The 20,011-nt window shown below is 46.4% G+C and overlaps 2 protein-coding genes and 1 non-coding gene across 5 annotated transcripts; 2 read left to right on the top strand and 1 right to left on the bottom strand.

Annotated features, from left to right (window-relative positions):
* On the top strand, positions 1-3,125 carry SNAPIN (SNAP associated protein). The gene is made up of 4 exons (XM_007977052.3): positions 1-203; positions 455-501; positions 762-880; positions 2,502-3,125. Exons 1-4 carry the CDS (start codon positions 61-63, stop codon positions 2,601-2,603), a joined length of 411 nt encoding a protein of 136 aa, XP_007975243.1. The 5' UTR covers positions 1-60; the 3' UTR covers positions 2,604-3,125.
* Positions 3,126-3,328: 203 nt separating this feature from the next.
* ILF2 (interleukin enhancer binding factor 2) lies at positions 3,329-12,820 on the bottom strand. Of its 3 annotated transcripts, none has more exons than XM_007977047.3 (14): positions 12,719-12,819; positions 11,960-12,019; positions 11,626-11,668; positions 10,300-10,404; positions 9,847-9,924; positions 9,401-9,503; positions 7,206-7,271; positions 6,772-6,888; positions 5,998-6,076; positions 5,649-5,736; positions 4,837-4,898; positions 4,638-4,752; positions 4,004-4,094; positions 3,329-3,853 (listed from the first exon to the last, which is right to left on the bottom strand). In XM_007977047.3, the coding sequence occupies exons 1-14, from the start codon at positions 12,721-12,723 to the stop codon at positions 3,693-3,695; spliced, it is 1,173 nt and encodes a 390-aa protein (XP_007975238.1). In that variant the 5' UTR covers positions 12,724-12,819; the 3' UTR covers positions 3,329-3,692. The 3 variants fall into 3 exon arrangements, with proteins under 3 accessions (XP_007975238.1, XP_072864467.1, XP_072864468.1); XM_073008366.1 differs by having other exon boundaries at positions 12,687-12,784; XM_073008367.1 differs by lacking the exons at positions 4,638-4,752; positions 4,837-4,898 and having other exon boundaries at positions 12,719-12,820.
* Positions 12,821-13,051: 231 nt separating this feature from the next.
* TRNAM-CAU (transfer RNA methionine (anticodon CAU)) lies at positions 13,052-13,123 on the top strand. Its single transcript has one exon. It is a non-coding gene; the product is annotated as a tRNA-Met (tRNA).
* Positions 13,124-20,011: the final 6,888 nt, after the last annotated feature.

Raw genomic sequence — 20,011 nt, 5'->3', positions numbered from 1 at the left:
GGCGCGGCTCCGGTTCCCGGCGGCCCTCGCGGCAGTTTCCGGGCGTCAGGACAGTTCGTGATGGCGGGGCCTGGTTCCGCCGCTGTGTCGGGGGCAGGGACACCGGTGGCGGGGCCCACAGGCCGCGACCTCTTCGCCGAAGGGCTGCTGGAGTTCCTGCGACCCGCTGTGCAGCAGCTGGATTCTCACGTGCACGCCGTCAGGTGCCCGGGAGGGAAGTTGGGGGCGGGACCTGTCTCTCTGGCTTTGTAGGGGCGGGGCCAAGAAAGTGTTCTAGCTGGGAGTGGGCATAAATTTAGGAAACTGATTCGAGGCGGGGAGGACAGGCGGAAGGCCGCAGGTGGAGGATTCAGCGGAGGCTGGCTTCTTTGAGTACTTGGTAAATACGTAGGGGGAGTTCGTTTCCTGAGCTCCGGTAACTGTCTGACCGTGTAGGCCTTGTACCTCTTTGCAGAGAGAGCCAGGTAGAGCTCCGGGAACAAATTGACAACCTAGCCACAGGTGAGTGAGCATCCCTGTGTACCCGGAACCCTTCAGCCCACTTTCAGGACCTTAGGTTTTTGCCAACTCCTGGGCTGGGTTTCTATCGCTTGCTTCCAGGGCATCAGGGCTGCCAAAGGACTCCTCCTTTCAGGGATGTCTTAAATCTCTTAATGGCTGTGGCCCGTTTGGGTGCAAGTGTTTTCCCTCCCGTTACCAGCCTGCTTTCCCTCAGAACAAGAGATGAGCCATTAGATCTTAGCTGCACCTTGCATCCCCAGAACTGTGCCGCATCAATGAGGATCAGAAGGTGGCCCTGGATCTTGACCCGTATGTTAAGAAGCTACTTAACGCCCGGCGACGCGTTGTCTTGGTCAACAACATTCTACAGAATGCTCAGGTAAAAGAATATCATACCTGTGATTCTTTGCCCTTTTTTGTAAGTCCTCAACACAGTGAAAGCCGCTGTAATTTTAAAACAGCGAAAAGGAAATTCTCTTCTCTCAGTACTTGGAAAATACCTAGGAGAATTTGTCTTATTCTCAGTATTCAGTTGCTGCCATTTACATTCTTTTGTGTGTGTGTGTGTGTGATGATCTCCCTTTGTCACCCAGGCTGGAGTGCAGTGGCTCAATCTCAGCTCACTGCAACCTCTGCCTCCTGGGCTCAAGCAATTCTGCCTCAGCCTCCTAAGTAGCTAGGACTACAAGCGTGCACCACAACGCCCAGCTAAGTTTTGTATTTTTTTCTAGAAGTAGGTAGGGTTTTGCCATGTTGCCCAGGCTGGTCTGGAACTCCTGGGCTCAAGTGAGCTTTCCACCTCGGCCACCCGAAGTGCTGGGACTACAGGAGTGAGCCGCCACACCTGGCTATTTATTTTTATGAGACAAGGTCTGTCACCCAGGATGGAGTGCAGTGATATGATCACGGCTCACTGCAGCCTCTACCTCCCAGGTTCAAGCCATCCACCCACCTCAGCCTCCCAAGTAGTTGGGACTACAGGCATGCACCCCCATGTCCAGCTAATTTTTGTATTTTTTTCTAGAAACAGGGTTTCACCATGTTACCCAGGCCGGTCTGAAACTCCTGCACACAAGTGATCCACCTGCCTGGGCCTCCCAAAACTCTGGGATTACAGGTGCGAGCCACTGAACCCGGCCTGCCTGGCCTTTTTTCTTTTTTTTTTTAATAAAAAGACAGGATTGGCCAGGTGAGGTGGCTCATGCCTGTGATCCCAGCACTTTGGGAGGCTGAGGCGGGCAGATCACCTGTGGTCGGGAGTTTGAGACCAGCCTGACCAACATGGAGAAACACTGTCTCTACTGAAAATACAAAATTAGCTGGGTGTGGTAGCACATGCCTGTAATCCCAGCAACCAGGGAGGCTGAGGCAGGAGAATCACTTGAACATGGGGGACGGAGGTTGTGGTGAGCTGAGATCGCACCATTGTACTTCAGCCTGGGCAACAAGAGCAAAACTCCGTATCAAAAAAAAAAAAAAAAGAATCTTACTATGGTGCCCAGGCTGTTTTCGAACTCCTGGGCTCAAGTGATCTTCCTGCCACTTCCTCCTAAAGTGGTGGGATAGACATGAGCGCCATGCCTGGACTATTTTTTTTTTTGAGACGGAGTTCTCCCTGTCACCCAGGCTGGAGTGCAGTGGCCAGTGGCGCGATCTCAACTCACTGCAACCTCCACCTCCCAGTTTCATGCGATTCTCCTGCCTTAGATTACAAGCACCCGCCACCATGCCCAGCTAATTTTTTTGTATTTTTAGTAGAGACAGGTTTTACCATGTTGGTCAGGCTGGTCTTGAACTCCTGACCTTAGGTAATCCACCCGCCTCAGCCTCCCAAAGTGTTGGGATTACAGGTGAGCCACCATGCCCCACCTACATTCTTATATATGCTTTAGAAGACTGACTTTGAGGTAGACCAAGCCCGATATTTTTCAGCACCTAGTTCACTTATACTCTAAAGCCTTTCACAGTGGTTAAGATTCCAAACCTCCCTTGTCTTGCAGGAAAGACTGAGGCGGCTAAACCACAGTGTTGCCAAGGAAACAGCCCGCAGGAGAGCAATGCTGGATTCGGGAATTTACCCCCCTGGCTCCCCAAGCAAATAACAGATGAGCCTATGGACTCAGTAGCGCAAGTACTGTTCCTAGCTGCCTTGTTTCGACAGACATGCAAAGATCCTAGGAGACAGTCCCTAGACCTTCAGACATTTAAAAAGGCAGCTGTATGGGTTGTTTGAAGCACTTTGTCTTACTCATTTATGTAGGGGCCCCAGGAAAGCTACCCACAGCCAGAATGAGGTTCCCAAAGGACTTACGTTAATTATGGCTCTTGCTTCCTTTCACAAATGAGCAGAGGCCTCTACTTTTTGTTAACCTGCATACTTGAGGCTTACCTTCTTCAGGCCTAGTTAACCAGAGGGGCTTCCTTTGTTACATGCCTAGTTACATGGGCCTGGGCAGCATGTCCTCTACCTGTGACTTCTCATTTTCCTGTTTACAATGGGGATTTGGAGGGGCAGGCAAAGTCAAAGTGAATGACCTCTGTCCCCCCAGTTTTTTATTGCACTGGCTTCAATACAGTAGCAGTGTTGATAGAATCATTTTATTCAATAAATACTTAAAACGGTATTCTAGTTTACTCTGGTATATGGAAAGGTTCTAGGAGTTTGTACTTTAATTCAAAGACAGCTTCAAATTGTGATCTGAGTATTTATAATTAAAAGACTCAAATACTATTTTCAACGCAAGAGTATACAAAGCAAAAAGAAGCAAAAAAAGGTTGCTACATGCAAAAAAACAAACCCAAAAAACCAACCAAAAAGGCCAAGAGCCCTACTAGGAAGTACTTTAATAGTTTTTCTTAGAAAAAAAAAAATTCCAGACACTTAACATTTCACAACATTTCAACAGCAAAGTATTAATTGAGAGAGGGGTTTTCAGGAGTTGGGGATTCTAGAATATTAGGAAGAAATGTCGGTATCCTCCTTCATTATAGATGGATGGCATAGGTCACAAATGGGAGACTGGCAGCAAAGCCAATATCAAAACCCAGTGGAATGACACTTCTGTGGAGTTTACTTTTCTTCCTGCTATCTTCCCTATCCCACGGAAATGTCTGTCACCATGTAAAGCCCAGTAGCAGGGAGCTTAGGCTCCAGTCTTCCCCCTCGGGTAGGAAAAGGAGTGAAGGGAACATCACTCCTGAGTTTCCATGCTTTCTTCTTCCTCTCCTTGAGGTGGTTCTTCTGTATTCTCCTCTTCTTCCTCTCCTTCCTTCTTCTCTGGTGGCTTCTCATAAGCCTTTTCTGAAGGTGTTACTATCACTCCATCCCAGGTAGATATTTCAGAAGCAAGATCTAGGAAAGAGAAAAAGGTGATTTAGACAAGTAGCCCAGCATAAAAGACATTATTTACACTGTGGAAATATTAAAGACATTTAAATAGTGTACAGCTTCTTTGTAGACCAGATTACAATACAAAACCCCTGACCCACAGTAGTCACTCACAGCTGGCATCACCCTCCTGGCCAAGGATCTTCCTAAAGCCACCATGTGAGAGGATTCGGACGAGAGTCTGAGCTGTGTAACAGACCATGTCCTGAAGGAGAGCAAAGTGAGAGTACGTTAGCAAGGAAAATCAAAAGACTTTGAGTAATACCCTTGTGAAAAGAGAGATTAAGACAATTTTTTAAATCTCAGGACCAAAGTATTTCAGAATTGGCCGGGCGCGGTGGCTCAAGCCTGTAATCCCAGCACTTTGGGAGGCCGAGACGGGTGGATCACGAGGTCAGGAGATCGAGACCATCCTGGCTAACCCGGTGAAACCCCGTCTCTACTAAAAAATACAAAAAACTAGCCGGGCGAGGTGGCGGGCGCCTGTAGTCCCAGCTACTCGGGAGGCTGAGGCAGGAGAATGGCGTAAACCCGGGAGGCGGAGCTTGCAGTGAGCCGAGATTGCGCCACTGCACTCCAGCCTGGGCGACAGAGCAAGACTCCGTCTCAAAAAAAAAACAAAAAAAAAAAACAAAGTATTTCAGAATCCCCCAATTCCTGACCCCTAAACACCATATTCCACTTCGCCAGCTGACTAGGAGTATTCAAGAGTGGGGCAAAACAACTCAGTTCATATCTGTCCCAATACCTGCTGTTCTAGGGTCATGACTGTGTGTACTCTGAAGTTGCCACTCTCACAGGGGTCAGTGATACCCACTGAACCTGGCAGGAACAGTCCTGCAGCCAGAATCTGCAAGCAGCGTCTAGAACACAGGGAAGTATGAGGTATTAAAAGAATGCACAAAATAGCTTAAAACCAACCCTAAACCCAAAGAAGCATGCTGTACCTGTATGCAACGTTTAGGGCCAAAGGCTGTCTGGTGGGGTTGTTCATCACAGCATAATGGCCCTGGAAAATAATAAATCCAGTAGATGCACCATCAAAATGGCAATTCTGATAACTAGAACTGTAGCCTCACTTTGTCACCCAGGCTGGAGTGCAGTGGCACAATCATAGTTCACTGTAACCTCAAACTCCTGGGCTCAAGCAACCCTCCTGCCTCAGCCTCCTGAGAAGCTAGGACTATAAGTACAAGCCACTACAACTGGATATATATATATATATATATTTTTTTTTTTTTTTTTTTTTTCCTGGTAGAGACAGTCTCACTATTTTGCCCAGGCTGGTCTCAAACTCCTGGCTTCAAGTGATCCTCTGGCCTCAGCCTCCCAAAGTGCTGGGATTACAGGCATCAAACTAAAACCTTAAATCATCACGAGGAAAACTGGTTATTAAGGTCTAAGCCTAGCCAAAATTTTCATGTTGTTCAGAAGCAATTCTGAAATGGCTGCTCACTCATTTCTCTCTACTACCATGATGAAATGGTAGCAGTCATGAGAAGAAAACAGGACACTATAACTCAGTAACTACTCATTTAATTGAATATACAGAAAAAAAAAAAAACCTGAATTTTTTCTTTTTTTTTAAACAAATGTCTCTGAGTCATGTAAATGTTGAATTTTTATTGGATTACTTGTCTACCAATAAAATTTCTTTTAAGTTTCACCAAATTTCAGACTCTGGTGAATTTCAGAGTTACTACTACTACTACTAGTAAATAAGGATGATGAGGAACTCCAATTGTCCATCTTTACTTACTAGTAGGTCAAGGATCCAGGGTGTGAGGGGCTCAAAGCCAGGAAAACGAATCCTCAAGTCCTTCAGTAGTCTGATGAGAACTTTAACTCTGAAAGTAATAGTGACCCAAACATTAAAATCAATACCATCATGTATTTCCACGCCTAAGGTAGAATTGAAGCTGACTCTGCTGTTTACAGAACTATACGTTCTCTGCTTTCTCTAAATCTTAACTTGCTTAAGGTAAAAATAAAAATCCAGAAAAAAAGTCACAGGCAAAATAGTTCTGTCAGAGGAAGTATGGGGGTATCCTGCTATTCACTGCAGTTAAAAAGTTTATCTTAATCCAAATGGTCAGGGAGGGACTCACGTGGACTGAGAAGCATTTTCCTCGAACCAGCGGGCATGTCGGATGGCTGCTAAGGCACTCTGCAATACCTTGATATCCACTAAAAAGACAAGCATGATAGGCCAGGATGAAACATTTTCATTAAACAAGCTACTCATTACCACTGCTACAGTCTAGGCTGGAGTGCAGTGGCGCGATCTCAGCTCACTGCAACCTCCGCCTCCGGGGTTCAAGTGATTCTCCTGCCTCAGCCTCCTGAGTAGCTGGAATTACAGCTACTCATGCCCCACTAATTTTTGTATTTTAGTAGAGACGGGGTTTCACCATGTTGGCCAGGATGGTCTCCAACTCCTGACCTCAGGTGATCTGCCTGCCTCGGCCTCCCAAAGTGCTGGAATTACAGGCGTGAGCCACTGCGCCTGACCAACTTTGCAATTCTTTAAGCCACCCCGTGTTTCTCATATCAGCAAATCACTTGTCTAAAAATCACTAGAAGCAGGCAAGAACGATGATTTTCTCCAAAAGCCTATCCCCTGCCATAAATATTTTTTCGGTCCTTTTTAAGTCCTCCATATGCTTTCTTGGTCAGCCCATCTGAAAATTCCACTGGCAAGCTGATAAAAAAACTATTTCCAAATTACAGAGGGAGAGAGCAAAGCTCAGAATAAACCTAAGTGCTTCAATTCCCAGAAAGCTGCATGTGGAATAGCAACAAGCTAAATAAACTAAACAGCAACAATACCATGTTTTGAATATCCCCTAAATTTTCCAGCAATGGAAAAAAAAAGAACTAACAATGGAGTTCTGGGTCCAGTTTTCGAAGATTGGGTGGCACTGTTGTAATGAGAATCTTCACTGTAGCATCAGAAGAACTGATTTCAAAGCCAGTTTCGTTGGTCAGCATGGTTAAAACTGAAAAAACAGAATAAACAAAAACTGTAACTCACATTTCCATTAGATGACCAAAGTTAAATCCAGGGTGCGGGGGAACAGGTGGATTTTTAAAAACAGCACAAAGTCCAGAATGAGAATTTAGAATACAGAGCTTTAGAAGGGAGATCAAACAGATCTCCCTTGAACACCTGAAGCCCCTGCCAAAAACTCCCACAACATAAAACTCTGCATTTACTCTTCCATCTGGTCTGACCTGATTTTGTTGAAAGTGTACTTACAATTACAAGACCTGGTTCCTGTGGCTACTAAATACATAATCAGCAACAAATGCAAACCTTCAGAAGGATCCTGTGCTCTTAGGCTTTCCACAACTTTGTTCCCCAGGGCAGCAACAGCTTCCACTAATTGACAGAAAAGGGCATAATGTTGTAATAATTTATTTATCTAGACTTTCTATATATCTCTAAGCTACTTTGCATTCTCATTTCTGTCCCATATCCAAGGCTGAAGCAAGGGTAAGTAATAGAATAAATACTTTTATAAGAGGAAGCCAAGGCCTGGACAGAAAAATTGCAAGACTCAGGCAACAGGACCCCTCCTGTACTCATATCCTCTTTCTACAGCAAGGTTTTTTAGGTCAGTGGCACTAAAAACATTTTGGGCTAGATAAATCTTTGGGGTGATGGGGATGTAGGATGTTTTAACAGCATCCATGGCCTCTATCCTTTTTCTTTTTTTGAGAAAGGGTGTCACTCTGTCACCCAGGCTGCAGTGCAGTGGCACAATCACAGCTCACTGCAGCCTCAGTCTCCCGGGCTCAAGCAATCCTCTCACCTCAGGATGCCGCTTTTTTTTCTTTGTTTTTTTTGGGACAGGGCCTCACTCTTGTCACCCAAGCTGAAGTGCACTGGTACTATCTCTGCTAACTCCAACCTCTGCCTCCCAGGTTCAAGCAACTCTCCTGCTTCAGCCTCCCAAGTAGCAGGGATTACAGACGCCCACCATCACGCCTGGCTAATTTTTATATTTTTGGTAGAGACGGGATTTTGCCATGTTGGCCAGGCTGGTCTTGAACTCCAGGCCTCGGCCTCCCGAAGTGTTGGGATTACAGGCATGAGCCACTGCACCCGGCCCCACCTCAGGCTTCTGAGTAGCTGGGACCAAAACATGCACCACCATGCCCAGCTAATTTTTTTCTTTTTGCAGCTACAGGGTCTCTCTATGTTACACAGGCTGGTCAATCTCCTGGGGTCAAGTGATCCTCTTGCCTCAGCCTCCCCAAAGTGCTGGGAATACAGCCACCACACCTGGCTTCCACCGTTTTTTGATGCCAGTAGCACCCCCTTGTTTTAACAATCAATAGTACCTCCAGATACTGCCAGATATCCCCTGGGTGGCATTGAGAAACATGGCTCTACAGTAACCTGCTATACATTCTTTCAGACACACACGCTTCAGCGTTTGTCCCTTATCACCCATTAAAAAACATTTGTCAGGCAGGGCGCAGTAGCTCACGCCTGTAATCCCAGCACTTTGGGAGGCCAAGGCAGGCGGATCACCTGAGGTCAGAAGTTTGAGACCAGACTGGCCAACATGGTGAAACCCCGTCTCTACTACAAATAGAAAAATTAGCCGGGAGTGGTGGCACATACTTGTAATCCCAGCTACTCGGAAGGCCAAGGCAGAACAGCTAGAACCCAGGAGGGGAGGTTGCAGTGAACCAAGATCACGCCATTGCACTCCAGCCAGGGCAACAGAGCGAGATCTGTCTCAAAAACAAAAACAAAAACAAAAAACATTTGTCTTATAAACATCCTTTCGTGAGGCCGGGCGCGGTGGCTCAAGCCTATAATCCCAGCACTTTAGGAGGCTGAGACGGGCAGATCACGAGGTCAGGAGATCGAGACCATCCTGGCTAACACGGTGAAACCCCATCTCTACTAAAAAAATACAAAAACTAGCCGGGCGAGGTGGCGGGCGCCTGTAGTCCCAGCTACTCGGGAGGCTGAGGCAGGAGAATGGCATGAACCCGGGAGGCGGAGCTTGCAGTGAGCTGAGATCCAGCCACTGCACTCCAGCCTGGGCGACAGAGCGAGACTCCGTCTCAAAAAAATAAATAAATAAATAAACATCCTTTTGCACAAGAAATTTGAGCTTTCAAGATCCCTAAGGGCTGGGCACAGTGGCTCACGCCTGCAATCCCAGCACTTTGGGAGGCTGAGGTGGGCAGATTGCTTGAGCTCAGGAGTTTGAGACCAGTCGGGGCAATGTGGTGAAACCCTGTACCTACAAAAAATAAAAAAATTAGCTGGGTGTGGTGGCACACATCTGTAGTCCCAGCTACTCAGGAGGCTAAGGCAGGAAGATCACTTGCTGTAGTGGAGGTCAAGGCTGCAGTGAGCCACAATGGCACCACTGCACTCCAGCCCGGCCAACAGAGTGAGAATCTGTCTCAAAACAAAAAAAGATCCCTAAGCCCCTAATCCAAGTGCTATGTTCTGTTCCCATGACCAGAAACAGGCACACTCACATGTTGGCAGGATCTTAAGTATCACCACCAGGTCAGCCACATTGTGTCCTGTAGTCATTGTCCCCTTTTTATAGGATCCCACCTGTCGAACTTCTTCAATTTGCTATTGGAAAAAGGATTTCGGGGGAAAAACAATTTAGAAGAAAAAAAGGTGCCTAAGTCCTCTCAGAACTGTTACAACATAGCCACCTGTTACCCAAATTAGGAAGTAGCAGAGGTGAAATCACCCCCAGAACCACCACATGAAAGCCCGATACATCACAGCTAGCATAACAATGATACGAGTCTTGTCCCCAAGATCAGTAGTACAAAGAAATCCCACTGTACGTTCTCATTTTAAGCTTGGCTTTGGATAATAGACAACTGAAAATTAAAAGTCAGGAGCCAAGGAAATTTCCACACTACCAAAGGTGCCCTTTCCTAAAACTAAATCATCAAAAACTCACCACTTCAAATGTCCCTGGAGCCACAATCAGATTATCAATCACATTGTTTATTTTTGTCACCAGCGAAAGGATAGATGCCTGAAAAACAGCATGAAACAATACTCGAAGATGAAAAATTAGAAGCAACTTCTCAGAGTTTGAGTATTTTCTCCTAATCCCTTCCATACAAGCTGACTCAATACTGACCTAGGGCTTTAAAAACACTTCATTCTGGCCTTGAATATATGGAAAGAGAACAACTCTTTGTCCCCAATAAAAATAATAATGCATATGTAATTTGTTTATATATCCACCTGGCTATCTCCACCCACAATGAGAAATAAGGAGAACAATTAAACCCTCTGTGGATTTCAGGCTCTGTTAACACCATTCTTAACCTTACCAACAGTTACTCTTTACCAATACTTTTACCTGCTTTAGAGACATTTCTGGAAGACAGCCAAAAGAACATACCTGTTCAGCAGAATTAGGAGCCAGGTCCTGATTCCTCTTCAGCAAGGCCTCACTAAAGGAAGTTTCATCAGGTGCTGGCTTGACCCGGGGGAAGGCCATTTCACACTAAACCAGAAGTAAACAACTACATTCTATTTGCCGAAAATAATATACAAGAGAGATTGTTTTTTCTATTACTATGACAGAAAAAGGTTACAAATAGAAAATTCTACACTTGTTTGTACTCCTTAATTTGTTCAATTAGCTGGGCATGGTGGCTCACGCCTGTAATCCCAGCTGAGGTGGGAGAATCCCTTGAACACAGGAAGCGAGGTTGCAGTGAGCCAAGATCGCGCCACTGCACTCCAGCCTGGGCAACACGGTAAGACCCTGCCCCAAAAAAAAAAAAAAAAAATTTGTTCAAAGGCCAGGCATGGTGGGTCACGCCTGTAATCCCAGCACCTTGGGAGGCCGAGGTGGGCAGATCACTTGAGGTCAGGAGTTCAAGATCAGCCTGGGCAACATGGTGAAGCCCCGTCTCTACTAGATACCCAAAAAATAGCTGGGCATGGTGGCAGGCGCCTATAATACCAACTACTTGGGAGGCTGAGGCAGGAGAACTGTTTGAACCTGGGAGGCAGAGGTCCTGATTCCTCTGCCTCCCGGGTTCAGTGCAGTGAGCCAAGATTGCACCACTGCACTCCAGCCTGGGTGACAGGGTGAGACTCTATCTTAAAAAAAAAAAGAAAAAATGTTCAAACAAGGATACAAGCTGGAATAGCCATAATTTAAGCTATCACTATCTTTATAGTAACAAATAAGCCATAGATACGATTACTTGTTCAGAACAAAGATTATAATCATGTTTAATGCCAACAGTAGTCAAGGAATTATTCTCCCCACCATGCTTACACTGTTTCTGTATGTAAAGCAACACACAGTTGACTCAAAACCCCAAGTCTTTTCAAAAATCACTTTCCCCCCCATTTCAATCACCATTTTTTTTTTTTTTTGGTAGTGGTGCCATCTCAGTTCACACAACCTCCGCCTCCCAGGTTCAAGCAATTCTCCTGCTTCAGCCTCCCAAGTAGCTGGGATTACAGGCACATGCCCAACCAACTTTTTTATTTTTAGTAGAGATGGGGTTTCACCATATTGGCCAGGATGGTCTCAAACTCCTGACCCTCAGGTAATCCATCCGCCTCGGCCTCCCAAAGTGCTGAGATTACAGGTGTGAGGCACTGTGCCTGCCCTCTTCAATCACTATCTAACTTCATTAACTGGGAGATACTAGGCTCCATTTCAAGAATGGCCAGAAATTGTGTATTATTAACCCAAGGTACTCACCAAATAGAAGTCAAATGGGATATGTGGTACAAAGGGCCTGAACCTAAAACATGAAAAACAGCCAAATTATTCCCTATGTAGGAATCAAGTGAGATTTAAATAACACACCAACAATTTTGAAAACATGTCAGACCTCAGAATGAGTGACAAAGTCTCTGGGGAGGGAGAGAATCATTCTTAGCATAGTGGGGCCAAATTCATTTAGCAGGAGTGCGGAAAAGACCACAGTTGGCTCTCACAAAACCAAGTGACATTAGTCTACTCCAAAACTCCTATTTAGATGACAAGCAGAAACTAACAACTAAGTGCAGAGATGCTAAAAGCTGGCACTCACCCTCCTCCTGGGCCTCCTCTGGAACCAAAGCGCCCACCACGACCACGGCCTCTGTCACCCCTAGAAATGCAGATTTTATTTTGATCTCATTGAAGGAATACCCACCGGCCACATCATTTTAAGTTGGCTACTTTCATCCCTCGGAACCTCCCAACGGTAGGCAAGAGACCCCACTCACACTTACACTTCTCCCCATTCCAAATGGTGCCCAGTTATACCCCATAACCACCTCATTCTGGATAAGTTAATCACAACCCCCCATCAAGTAATGATGGGGCTCAGACAGTGAGCCCTACACGAAATAACCCATAATCCTGGGCCACACGAATCCTAATACTTCGGAAGCTAAAGATTGCTCATTTCTTCATTAACGTACACATTTATCGGGCATGTCCTATATGTCAAGCCCTTCGCACTGAGGATGAATGCGGCTCGCTCCAGCATTCTCAGCCCGGATGACGGGGGCGGAGGGAAGCTGGGGAGCTCCTCCGGGGACTTGAGGACACCCCCTCATCGCAACCCTTCAGAGAGAGGTGTCGAACCCGCCTCCCCACTCCTGGGCCCCAACCCCATCCCGGGCCCAAGTTTCCCCGCCTCTACCGGCCTCACTCTCTCCCACTCTCCTAGACCAGGAGTTCTCAGGTTTTTGGCCAGCTCCCGGATACATGGTCCTTTTAGGTACTCCGACTTCTTTCGACCCACGTTCCCAAAGTTTTCCGTCGAATACCTGAAACCTTTCGACCACTTCGACCCCCTCACCTCATGGCGCCTTAAAACACGAACAATGGAGGCCGCACCAACCGCCCCTTTCCTCTAAGGAACAGACAACTGAAGAGGCGTCTTGCCGGCGTGTCCCAATAAAACCCGGCGTGATTGGCTCCCGCCTTACCCCATCGCTTATGCCTATTGGCTTACTTTGTCAAACCGGGCTTATGAACCAATAAAAAACGCCTACTGTGTCAGGAACTAGCCAATAAGAACTGGTTCTATAGTAATGACGAATTTTTGATCGGACATTAGGTGGCACTAAAGAAGTCAGGACAACGACTAGGTGATCTTCTATAACAGTTAAGAGAACACTTGACTTCAGATAGCAGAGTGGCGCAGCGGAAGCGTGCTGGGCCCATAACCCAGAGGTCGATGGATCGAAACCATCCTCTGCTATCGGAATTTTTTCATTGCCCTGTACGGCACACGTAATTTACATTTCATTCAGTGGATGAAAATACCTTGCCGATTTTCCTACCTCAAAAATGCAAGTGGTATCAGCCATTTTTGCCACCAGCAGTTGAAGTTGATGGGGAAAAGGGAGTTTAGGCAACTATGAACACTACACGTCTACAAACTCGAAGCAGGAGAAACAGGTTTCAGATAGGAGGAGTATATTGATTGAATTAATGTGGAAAACAGGTGTTCTACCCGCCTCAGCCTCCCAAAGTGCTGGGACTACCGGCCTGAGCCACCGCGCCCGGCTTGGTTACATAAATTCTTTAGTGGTGATTTGTGAGATTTTGGTGCACTCATCACCCGAGCAGTATACACTGAATCCAACTTGTAGACTTTTATCCCTCATCTACTTCCATTCCATACGTACTTTTTTTATATTTAATTTACTACAGCAGAATGTAAACATCTTAAGTCTAAACGTATTCTGTCCACATAACCACCATCCAGATTAAAATAAATGTTATTAATTAAAAAAAAAAAAAAAAAAGGTCCGGGTGCGGTGGCTTGTGCTGGCGGGCGCCTGTAATTCCAGTTACTCGCGAGGCTGAGGCAGGAGAATCTTGAATCCAGGAGGCGGAGGTTGCAGTGAGTTGAGATGGTGCCACTGCACTCCAGCCTGGGCGATAGAGGGAGACTCCGTCTTAAAAAAAAAAAAAAAAAAATCTTGCTTGAGGTTTGTTGAGCTTCTTGAATCAATGGCTTGAGGTTTGTCGTCCATTTATATAATTTATTAGCTATTATATCTTCCAGTATTAGTTTTACCTATTATTTCCCTCCTTCCTGAACTCCAAAGACGTATTAGACTTTTCCCCCAGTAATCTCTTTGTCTCTTACCCTCTCTTCTATTATTTTATTTGTACACAGGGTCTCACTCTGTTGCCCAGGCTGGAGAGCAGTGGTGCACCATCATAGCTCACTGCAGCCTCGACCTCCTGGGCTCAACAGACTCTCCCATTTCGGCCTCCCCAGTAGTTGGGACTACTCAGAGGCACAGGCCACAACACTCTGAGCTAAAATTTTTTTTTTTTTTTTTTTTTTTTTTTTTTTTTTTTTTTTTGAGATGGAGTCTCCCTCTGTCTCCCAGGCTGGAGTGCAGTGGCGCCATCTCAGCTCACTGCAACCTCCGCCTCTCCAGTTCAAGCGATTCTCCTGCCTCAACCTCCTGAGTAGCTGGGACTATAGGTACATGCTACCATGCCCGGCTAATTTTTATAGTTTTAGTAGACATGGGGTTTCACCATGCTGGCCAGACTGGTCTCGAACTCCTGACCTCAGGTGATCCTCCTGCCTCTGTCTTCCAAAGTGCTGGGATTACAGGCATAAGCCACCTCCCTTGCCCCCGGGCTTATTTATTTATTTATGTATGTATTTATTTATTTAGAGATGGGATACTTTATATGCTGTCAAAGCTGGTCTTTTTTGTTTGTTTTTGTTTGTTTGTTGAGACGGAGTTTCGCTCTTGTTGCCCAGGCTAGAGTGCAATGTATGATCTCAGCTCACAACCTCTGCCTCCTGGGTTCAAGTGATTCTCTTGCCTCAGCCTCCTGAGTAGCTGGGATTACAGGCATGCACCACCACGCCTGGATAATTTTGTATTTTTAGTAGAGACAGGGTTTCTCCATGTTGGTCAGGCTGATTTCGAACTCCCAACCTCAGGTGATCCGCCCGCCTCAGATTCTCAAAGTGCTGGGATTACAGGCATGAGCCACTGCAAAGGGCTTTTACCCTCTCTTTTTATGTTTTTCATTCCTTTTTACCCATTCTTCATTTTAGGTAGTTTCTGCTGTCCTTTCTTCCAATTCATTACTTGCTCCTCAGTTTAGTCTAACATAGTATTAAATCTATCAATTGGTTCTTAATTTTGGTCTTTTAATGTTTTGGGTCTGGATTATTATTATTTTTGAGACAGGGTCTCACTCCTGTTGCCCAGGCTGGAGTTCAGTGGCATAAACACGGCTCACTGAAGCCTCAACCTCTTGGGCTCAAGTGATCCTCCTGTGTCAACCTCCAGAGTAGCTTGGACTACAGGCATATGTCTCCACACCCAACTAATTTTTTTAATTTTTGGTAGAGATAAGGTCTCACTATGTTGTGTAAACTGGTCTCCAACTCCTGGGCTCAAGTGATCCTCACCTCGGCCTCCCAAAGTGCTGGGATTACAGATGTGAGCCACCAAGCAGGACCTTAGATTTTCTATTTATTCTACTCCCAGGTTGCCCCTAGGAGTGCAGCCTTTTGAGATCCTAGCCCAAAACATGAAGGTGGTTACCTCTGGGGACATTTGGATTCCTTTTTTTTTTTTTTTTTTTTTGAGAGTGTGTTTCCCTCTATTGCCCAGGCTGGAGTGCAGTGGTGTAATCTCGGCTCACTGCAACCTCTGCCTCCTGGGTTCAAGTGATTCTCCTGCTTCAGCCTCCCAAGTAGCTGGGCTTACAGGCGCGTGCCACCACTCCTGGCTAATGTTTGTATTTTTAGTAGAGATGGGGGTCTCACCATCTTGTACAGGCTGGACTTGAACTCCTGACCTCATGATCCATACACCTCAGCCTCCCAAAGTGCGGAGGTTACAGGCATGAGCCACCGTGCCTGGCCCTTTTTTTTTTTTAATTTTAAAAAATTGAGATGGGGTCACGCCCTGTTGCCCAGGCTGGTCTGAAACTCCTAAGCTCAAGCCATCCTCCTACTTTGGCCTCCTAAAGTGCTAGGATTACAGGTGTGAGCCACCACACCTGGCCTGGACTTCACCAGCGCCACACAGCGTATTTTCTGCCACTAATTCCAAATTAGCAAATGATCCCAAGGTAAAATCAGCCCTACTACTGGGCTTACTTCTCTACTTTCCTTTACTTTTGTGCTCTCACACCAATAATTTCTCACTATCTTATTTTTTTTAATTATTATTATTTTTTGAGATGAAGTTTTGCTCGAAATAGAGTGAAATGGTACGATCTCAGCTCACTGCAACCTCCACCCCCTGGGTTCAAGCAATTCTGCCTCAGTCTCCCAAGTAGCTGGGATTACAGACACCCGCCACTATGCCTGACTAATTTTTGTATTTTTAGTAGAGACGGGGTTTTGCCATGTTGGCCAGGCTGGTTTTGAACTCCTGACCTCAGATGATCTACCTGCTTCGGCCTCCCAACGTGCTAGGATTACAGGGTGAGCCACTGCGCCTGGCTTCACTATCTTATTAGTTCTTTTATTATTTATTTATTATTTATTTATTTATTACTTATTTATTTATTGTTTTTTGAGACAGGGTCTTGCTCTGTTGCCCAGGCTGGAGTGCAGTGGTGCAATCTCGGCTCACTGCAACCTCTGCCTCCCAGGTTCAAATGATCCTTGTGCCTCAGCCTCCCGAGTAGTTGGGATTACAGGTGTGCACCACCAAGCCCGGCTAATTTTTTGAGACAGTTTCACTCTTGTTGCCCAGGCTGGAGTGCAATGGCACGATCTCGGCTAACTGCAACCTCCACCCCTGGGTTCAAGCAATTCTGCCTCAGCCTCCCGAGTAGCTGGGATTACAGGCATCTGTTACCACGCCGGCTAATTTTTGTATTTTTAGTAGAGATGGGGTTTCACCATGTTGGCCAGGCTGATCTTGAACTTCTGACTTTAGGTGATCCACCTGCCTCAGCCTCCCAATGTGCCAGGATTACAGGCGTGAGCCACTGTGCCTCACCTCACTATCTTATTAGTTCTTTTATTTTTATTTGTATTTATTTATTGTTTTTTGACATAGGGTCTTGCTCTGTTGCCCAGGCTGGAGTGCAGTGGCACGATCTCAGCTCACTGCAACCTCTGCCTCCCAGGTTCAACTGATTCTTGTGCCTCAGCCTCCCGAGTAGCTGGGATTACAGGCATGCACCACCAAGCCCGGTTAATTTTTTTTTTTTTTTTTGAGACAGAGTTTCACTCTTGTTGCCCAGGCTGGAGTGCAATGGCACGATCTCGGCTCACCGCAACCTCTGCCTCCCAGGTTCAAGCGATTCTCCTGCCTCAGCCTCCCAAGTAGCTGGGATTACAGGCATGCACCACCACGCCTGGCTAATTTTTGTATTTTTACTAGAGACAGGGTTTCTCCGTGTTGGTCAGGCTGGTCTCGAACTCCCAACCTCAGGTGATCCGCCCGCCTCAGCCTCCCAAAGTGTGGGATTACAAGCGTGAGCCACCGCACATGGACTATGCCTGACTAATTTTTGTATTTTTAGTAGAGACGGGGTTTCATCATGAAGGCCAGACAGGTCTTGAACTCCTGGCCTCAAGTGATCCGCCCACCTCCGCCTCCCAAAGTGCTGGGACTACAGGGATATGCCACCATGTCCAGCCAGTTCTTTGATTTTTAAAAAAGTATTTCATCCGCGGAGCTTGCAGTGAGTCGAGATCGCGCCACTGCACTCCAGCCTGGGCGACAGAGCGAGACTCTGTGTCAAAAAAAAAAAAGTATTTCATCCAACACTTTTGGTTGTCTATAGCTTTAGGGCTAGTTCACCGTTATTGAAAGGAGCTCAGTTACTAAACTATATTTCTAGTCCAGTCATTTCTTCTGAGCTCCAGCTCCACTAGTCCAAGGCCTATCAGACACTTCCACTTGAGTATCTGTAGGCACCTCACATCCAATAAACTAAAAGTATCATCCTTCCAAAACCTCCTTCTTCAGCTTCTCAACTAATGGGGTCAACGTCACCTAGACCTGTTATTTGTATAATGTCCTCATTTCCCAAATTTCAACTGATTCTACTTACAAAACATCTCCCCATCTCCAACTGCTGTCTACCTCTACAATCTCTGGAACCAGCCATCTCCATCACAGGACAAGAACATTATGCCTGTCACACAAAAGCTTTCATAGTCTTCCCTCCATTGCCCTTTTCCCTGCCTCTTTTCCTCAGTCATCCTACATGCAGACGCCTTACATCCAAGATCAGGGCTGAAAACACAGACTCCTACTACAGCCAGGCAGGTAATGCACCTGAATGAAGCAGGGTGCCTAGGAACCATGATGAACTAGACTCATTTCAAGGAGATAATGGATACTTGTTCTGGTTGGTTGCTCATGGAGGGATGCAGGACAATATATTGCCAGCTCTTCCAATATTTTAGGAAAAGTCAGAAATCCAGGTTGGGCCTGGTGGCTCACACATGTTATCCAGGAATATTAGGAGGCCAATGCAAGAGAATCACTTGAGCCTAGGAGTTCAAGACCAGCCTGGGCAACATAGAGAGACCTCCATATTTGGAAGAAAAAAAAAAAAAGTCAGAAATCCAAATATTCATGTGCCATCTTATGACTTTTTTTTTTTTTTTTTTTGGAGACGGAGTCTTGTTCTGTTGCCCAGGCTGGAGTGCAGTGGCGCAGTCTTGGCTCACTGCAACCTCTGTCTCCCGGGTTCAAGCAATTCTCTACCTCAGCCTCCCAAGTAGCTGGGATTACAGGTGACCACCACCATGTCCAGCTAATTTTTGTATTTTTAGTAGAGACGGGGTTTCACCATCTTGGCCAGGCTGGTCTTGAACTCCTGACCTCATGATCCACCCACCCTGGCTCCCAAAGTGCTGGGATTAAAGGCTTGAACCACCTTGCCCGGCCCCATCTTATGATTTTTAAGTGTGGGGAATTAAAAACAATATACACAGAGAGAATGCAAACCAAAGCATGCCTACCATCTCAAGTTGGCCTATCGACCACAATTTGCTCCAGATAATAAGAATATTCAAGTCTCCTAAAATTCCATATATAGGAAATATACTTCAAAATTCTGCTCTGTCTACACAGAATACTTTTCTCATCCTTCTGTCCTCTTGAATTATTTCTCTTTGGAGATTTTCTGGCCCCAATCCAAGCAGAATGAATAGCCCTCACTGAGTCCTTTAGCAATTTATCCATGTCTCCCCTGTAGTGCTTAATGCATGTTGCATTACGGTTATTTGTCCCAAATAGAACGCCTCAAAGGCACGGACTATATATATTCATCTTTAAGCCCTCGGCACCTAGTGCGTGCTTGACGCACCAAAGGTTCTCTGGAAATGTTTGCTGACCTGAAGTTTGGTGATCTTACATGTCCTGCTTAGGCGCAGCGTTGGAGAGGTTGGCGCTGCGATGCCGTCAATGACCCCTGATGACCATTAGAGGGCACACTGATTCCACAGCAGTCTGCACCGGGGGCCCAGCTGTCAAGTGCTCCAAAACCCACTCCCGCAACTTACGCCTTCAATGGTCATTTCCAACAACATCTTCCATAGCCTTCATTTTAACAACCCTCAACACAAAACAGTTATTTCCTTGGGGCGGCCCTGAGGTGTGAACTTCTTCCCTCCCAGTCACCTACCCACTCTCCCCATCTTCCTACAATTTGGGCGCTAAAGATTTATTTCCGCCCTGACACCAGATTATTTTTCACAGCTAATCTGCACAATCTGGAAGGTGGCACGGAGGGAAAGAGAGGGGGATCATAGAAGGACTGGGTAACAAGCACTCTGGGCTCGCCTTCAACTTTAACGGACTTTCCAGAAACCCGTCACCTTCCACCCCACTCCCAAACACACACATCCACGCACTCACACAGTTTCCTGCCAGGATCCCAAACCAGCACACCTTTCACTCTTCCCCGATAAGACCAGGTAGGGGGCGAGGGATAAGGTGGGGCGAGGGAAAAGGTGGGGCGCAAGGGGGGACCCGGTTGCTTCCACACACACCCTCCGTTCAGCCCTCCTTTCCATTCCGGCGAGGGCGCGCCTTCAGAAGGTCCTGTCCTCCAAGGAGGCAGGCGTGGGGCGACCGAGACCCGGGAAGATGGTCCACCGGGAAGCGCGCGGGCTGGGCGG

Source organism: Chlorocebus sabaeus, chromosome 20 (assembly GCF_047675955.1).
Source record: "Chlorocebus sabaeus isolate Y175 chromosome 20, mChlSab1.0.hap1, whole genome shotgun sequence".
NCBI lineage: Eukaryota > Metazoa > Chordata > Mammalia > Primates > Cercopithecidae > Chlorocebus > Chlorocebus sabaeus.
This window is presented reverse-complemented; position numbering and strand designations above follow the sequence as displayed.

Excerpts from the sequence above, each read along its gene's own strand:
- SNAPIN (XM_007977052.3), top strand. The coding sequence starts at position 61 with ATGGCGGGGCCTGGTTCCGCCGCTGTGTCGGGGGCAGGGACACCGGTG. Across the intron at positions 204-454 it reads TCTCACGTGCACGCCGTCAG|AGAGAGCCAGGTAGAGCTCC; the intron begins GTGCCCGGGAGG and ends ACCTCTTTGCAG. Across the intron at positions 881-2,501 it reads ACATTCTACAGAATGCTCAG|GAAAGACTGAGGCGGCTAAA; the intron begins GTAAAAGAATAT and ends CTTGTCTTGCAG.
- ILF2 (XM_007977047.3), bottom strand. Across the intron at positions 6,077-6,771 it reads ACTGGACCCAGAACTCCATT|TGGATATCAAGGTATTGCAG; the intron begins GTTAGTTCTTTT and ends TTGTCTTTTTAG. Across the intron at positions 3,854-4,003 it reads CCAGGAGGGTGATGCCAGCT|ATCTTGCTTCTGAAATATCT; the intron begins GTGAGTGACTAC and ends TCTCTTTCCTAG.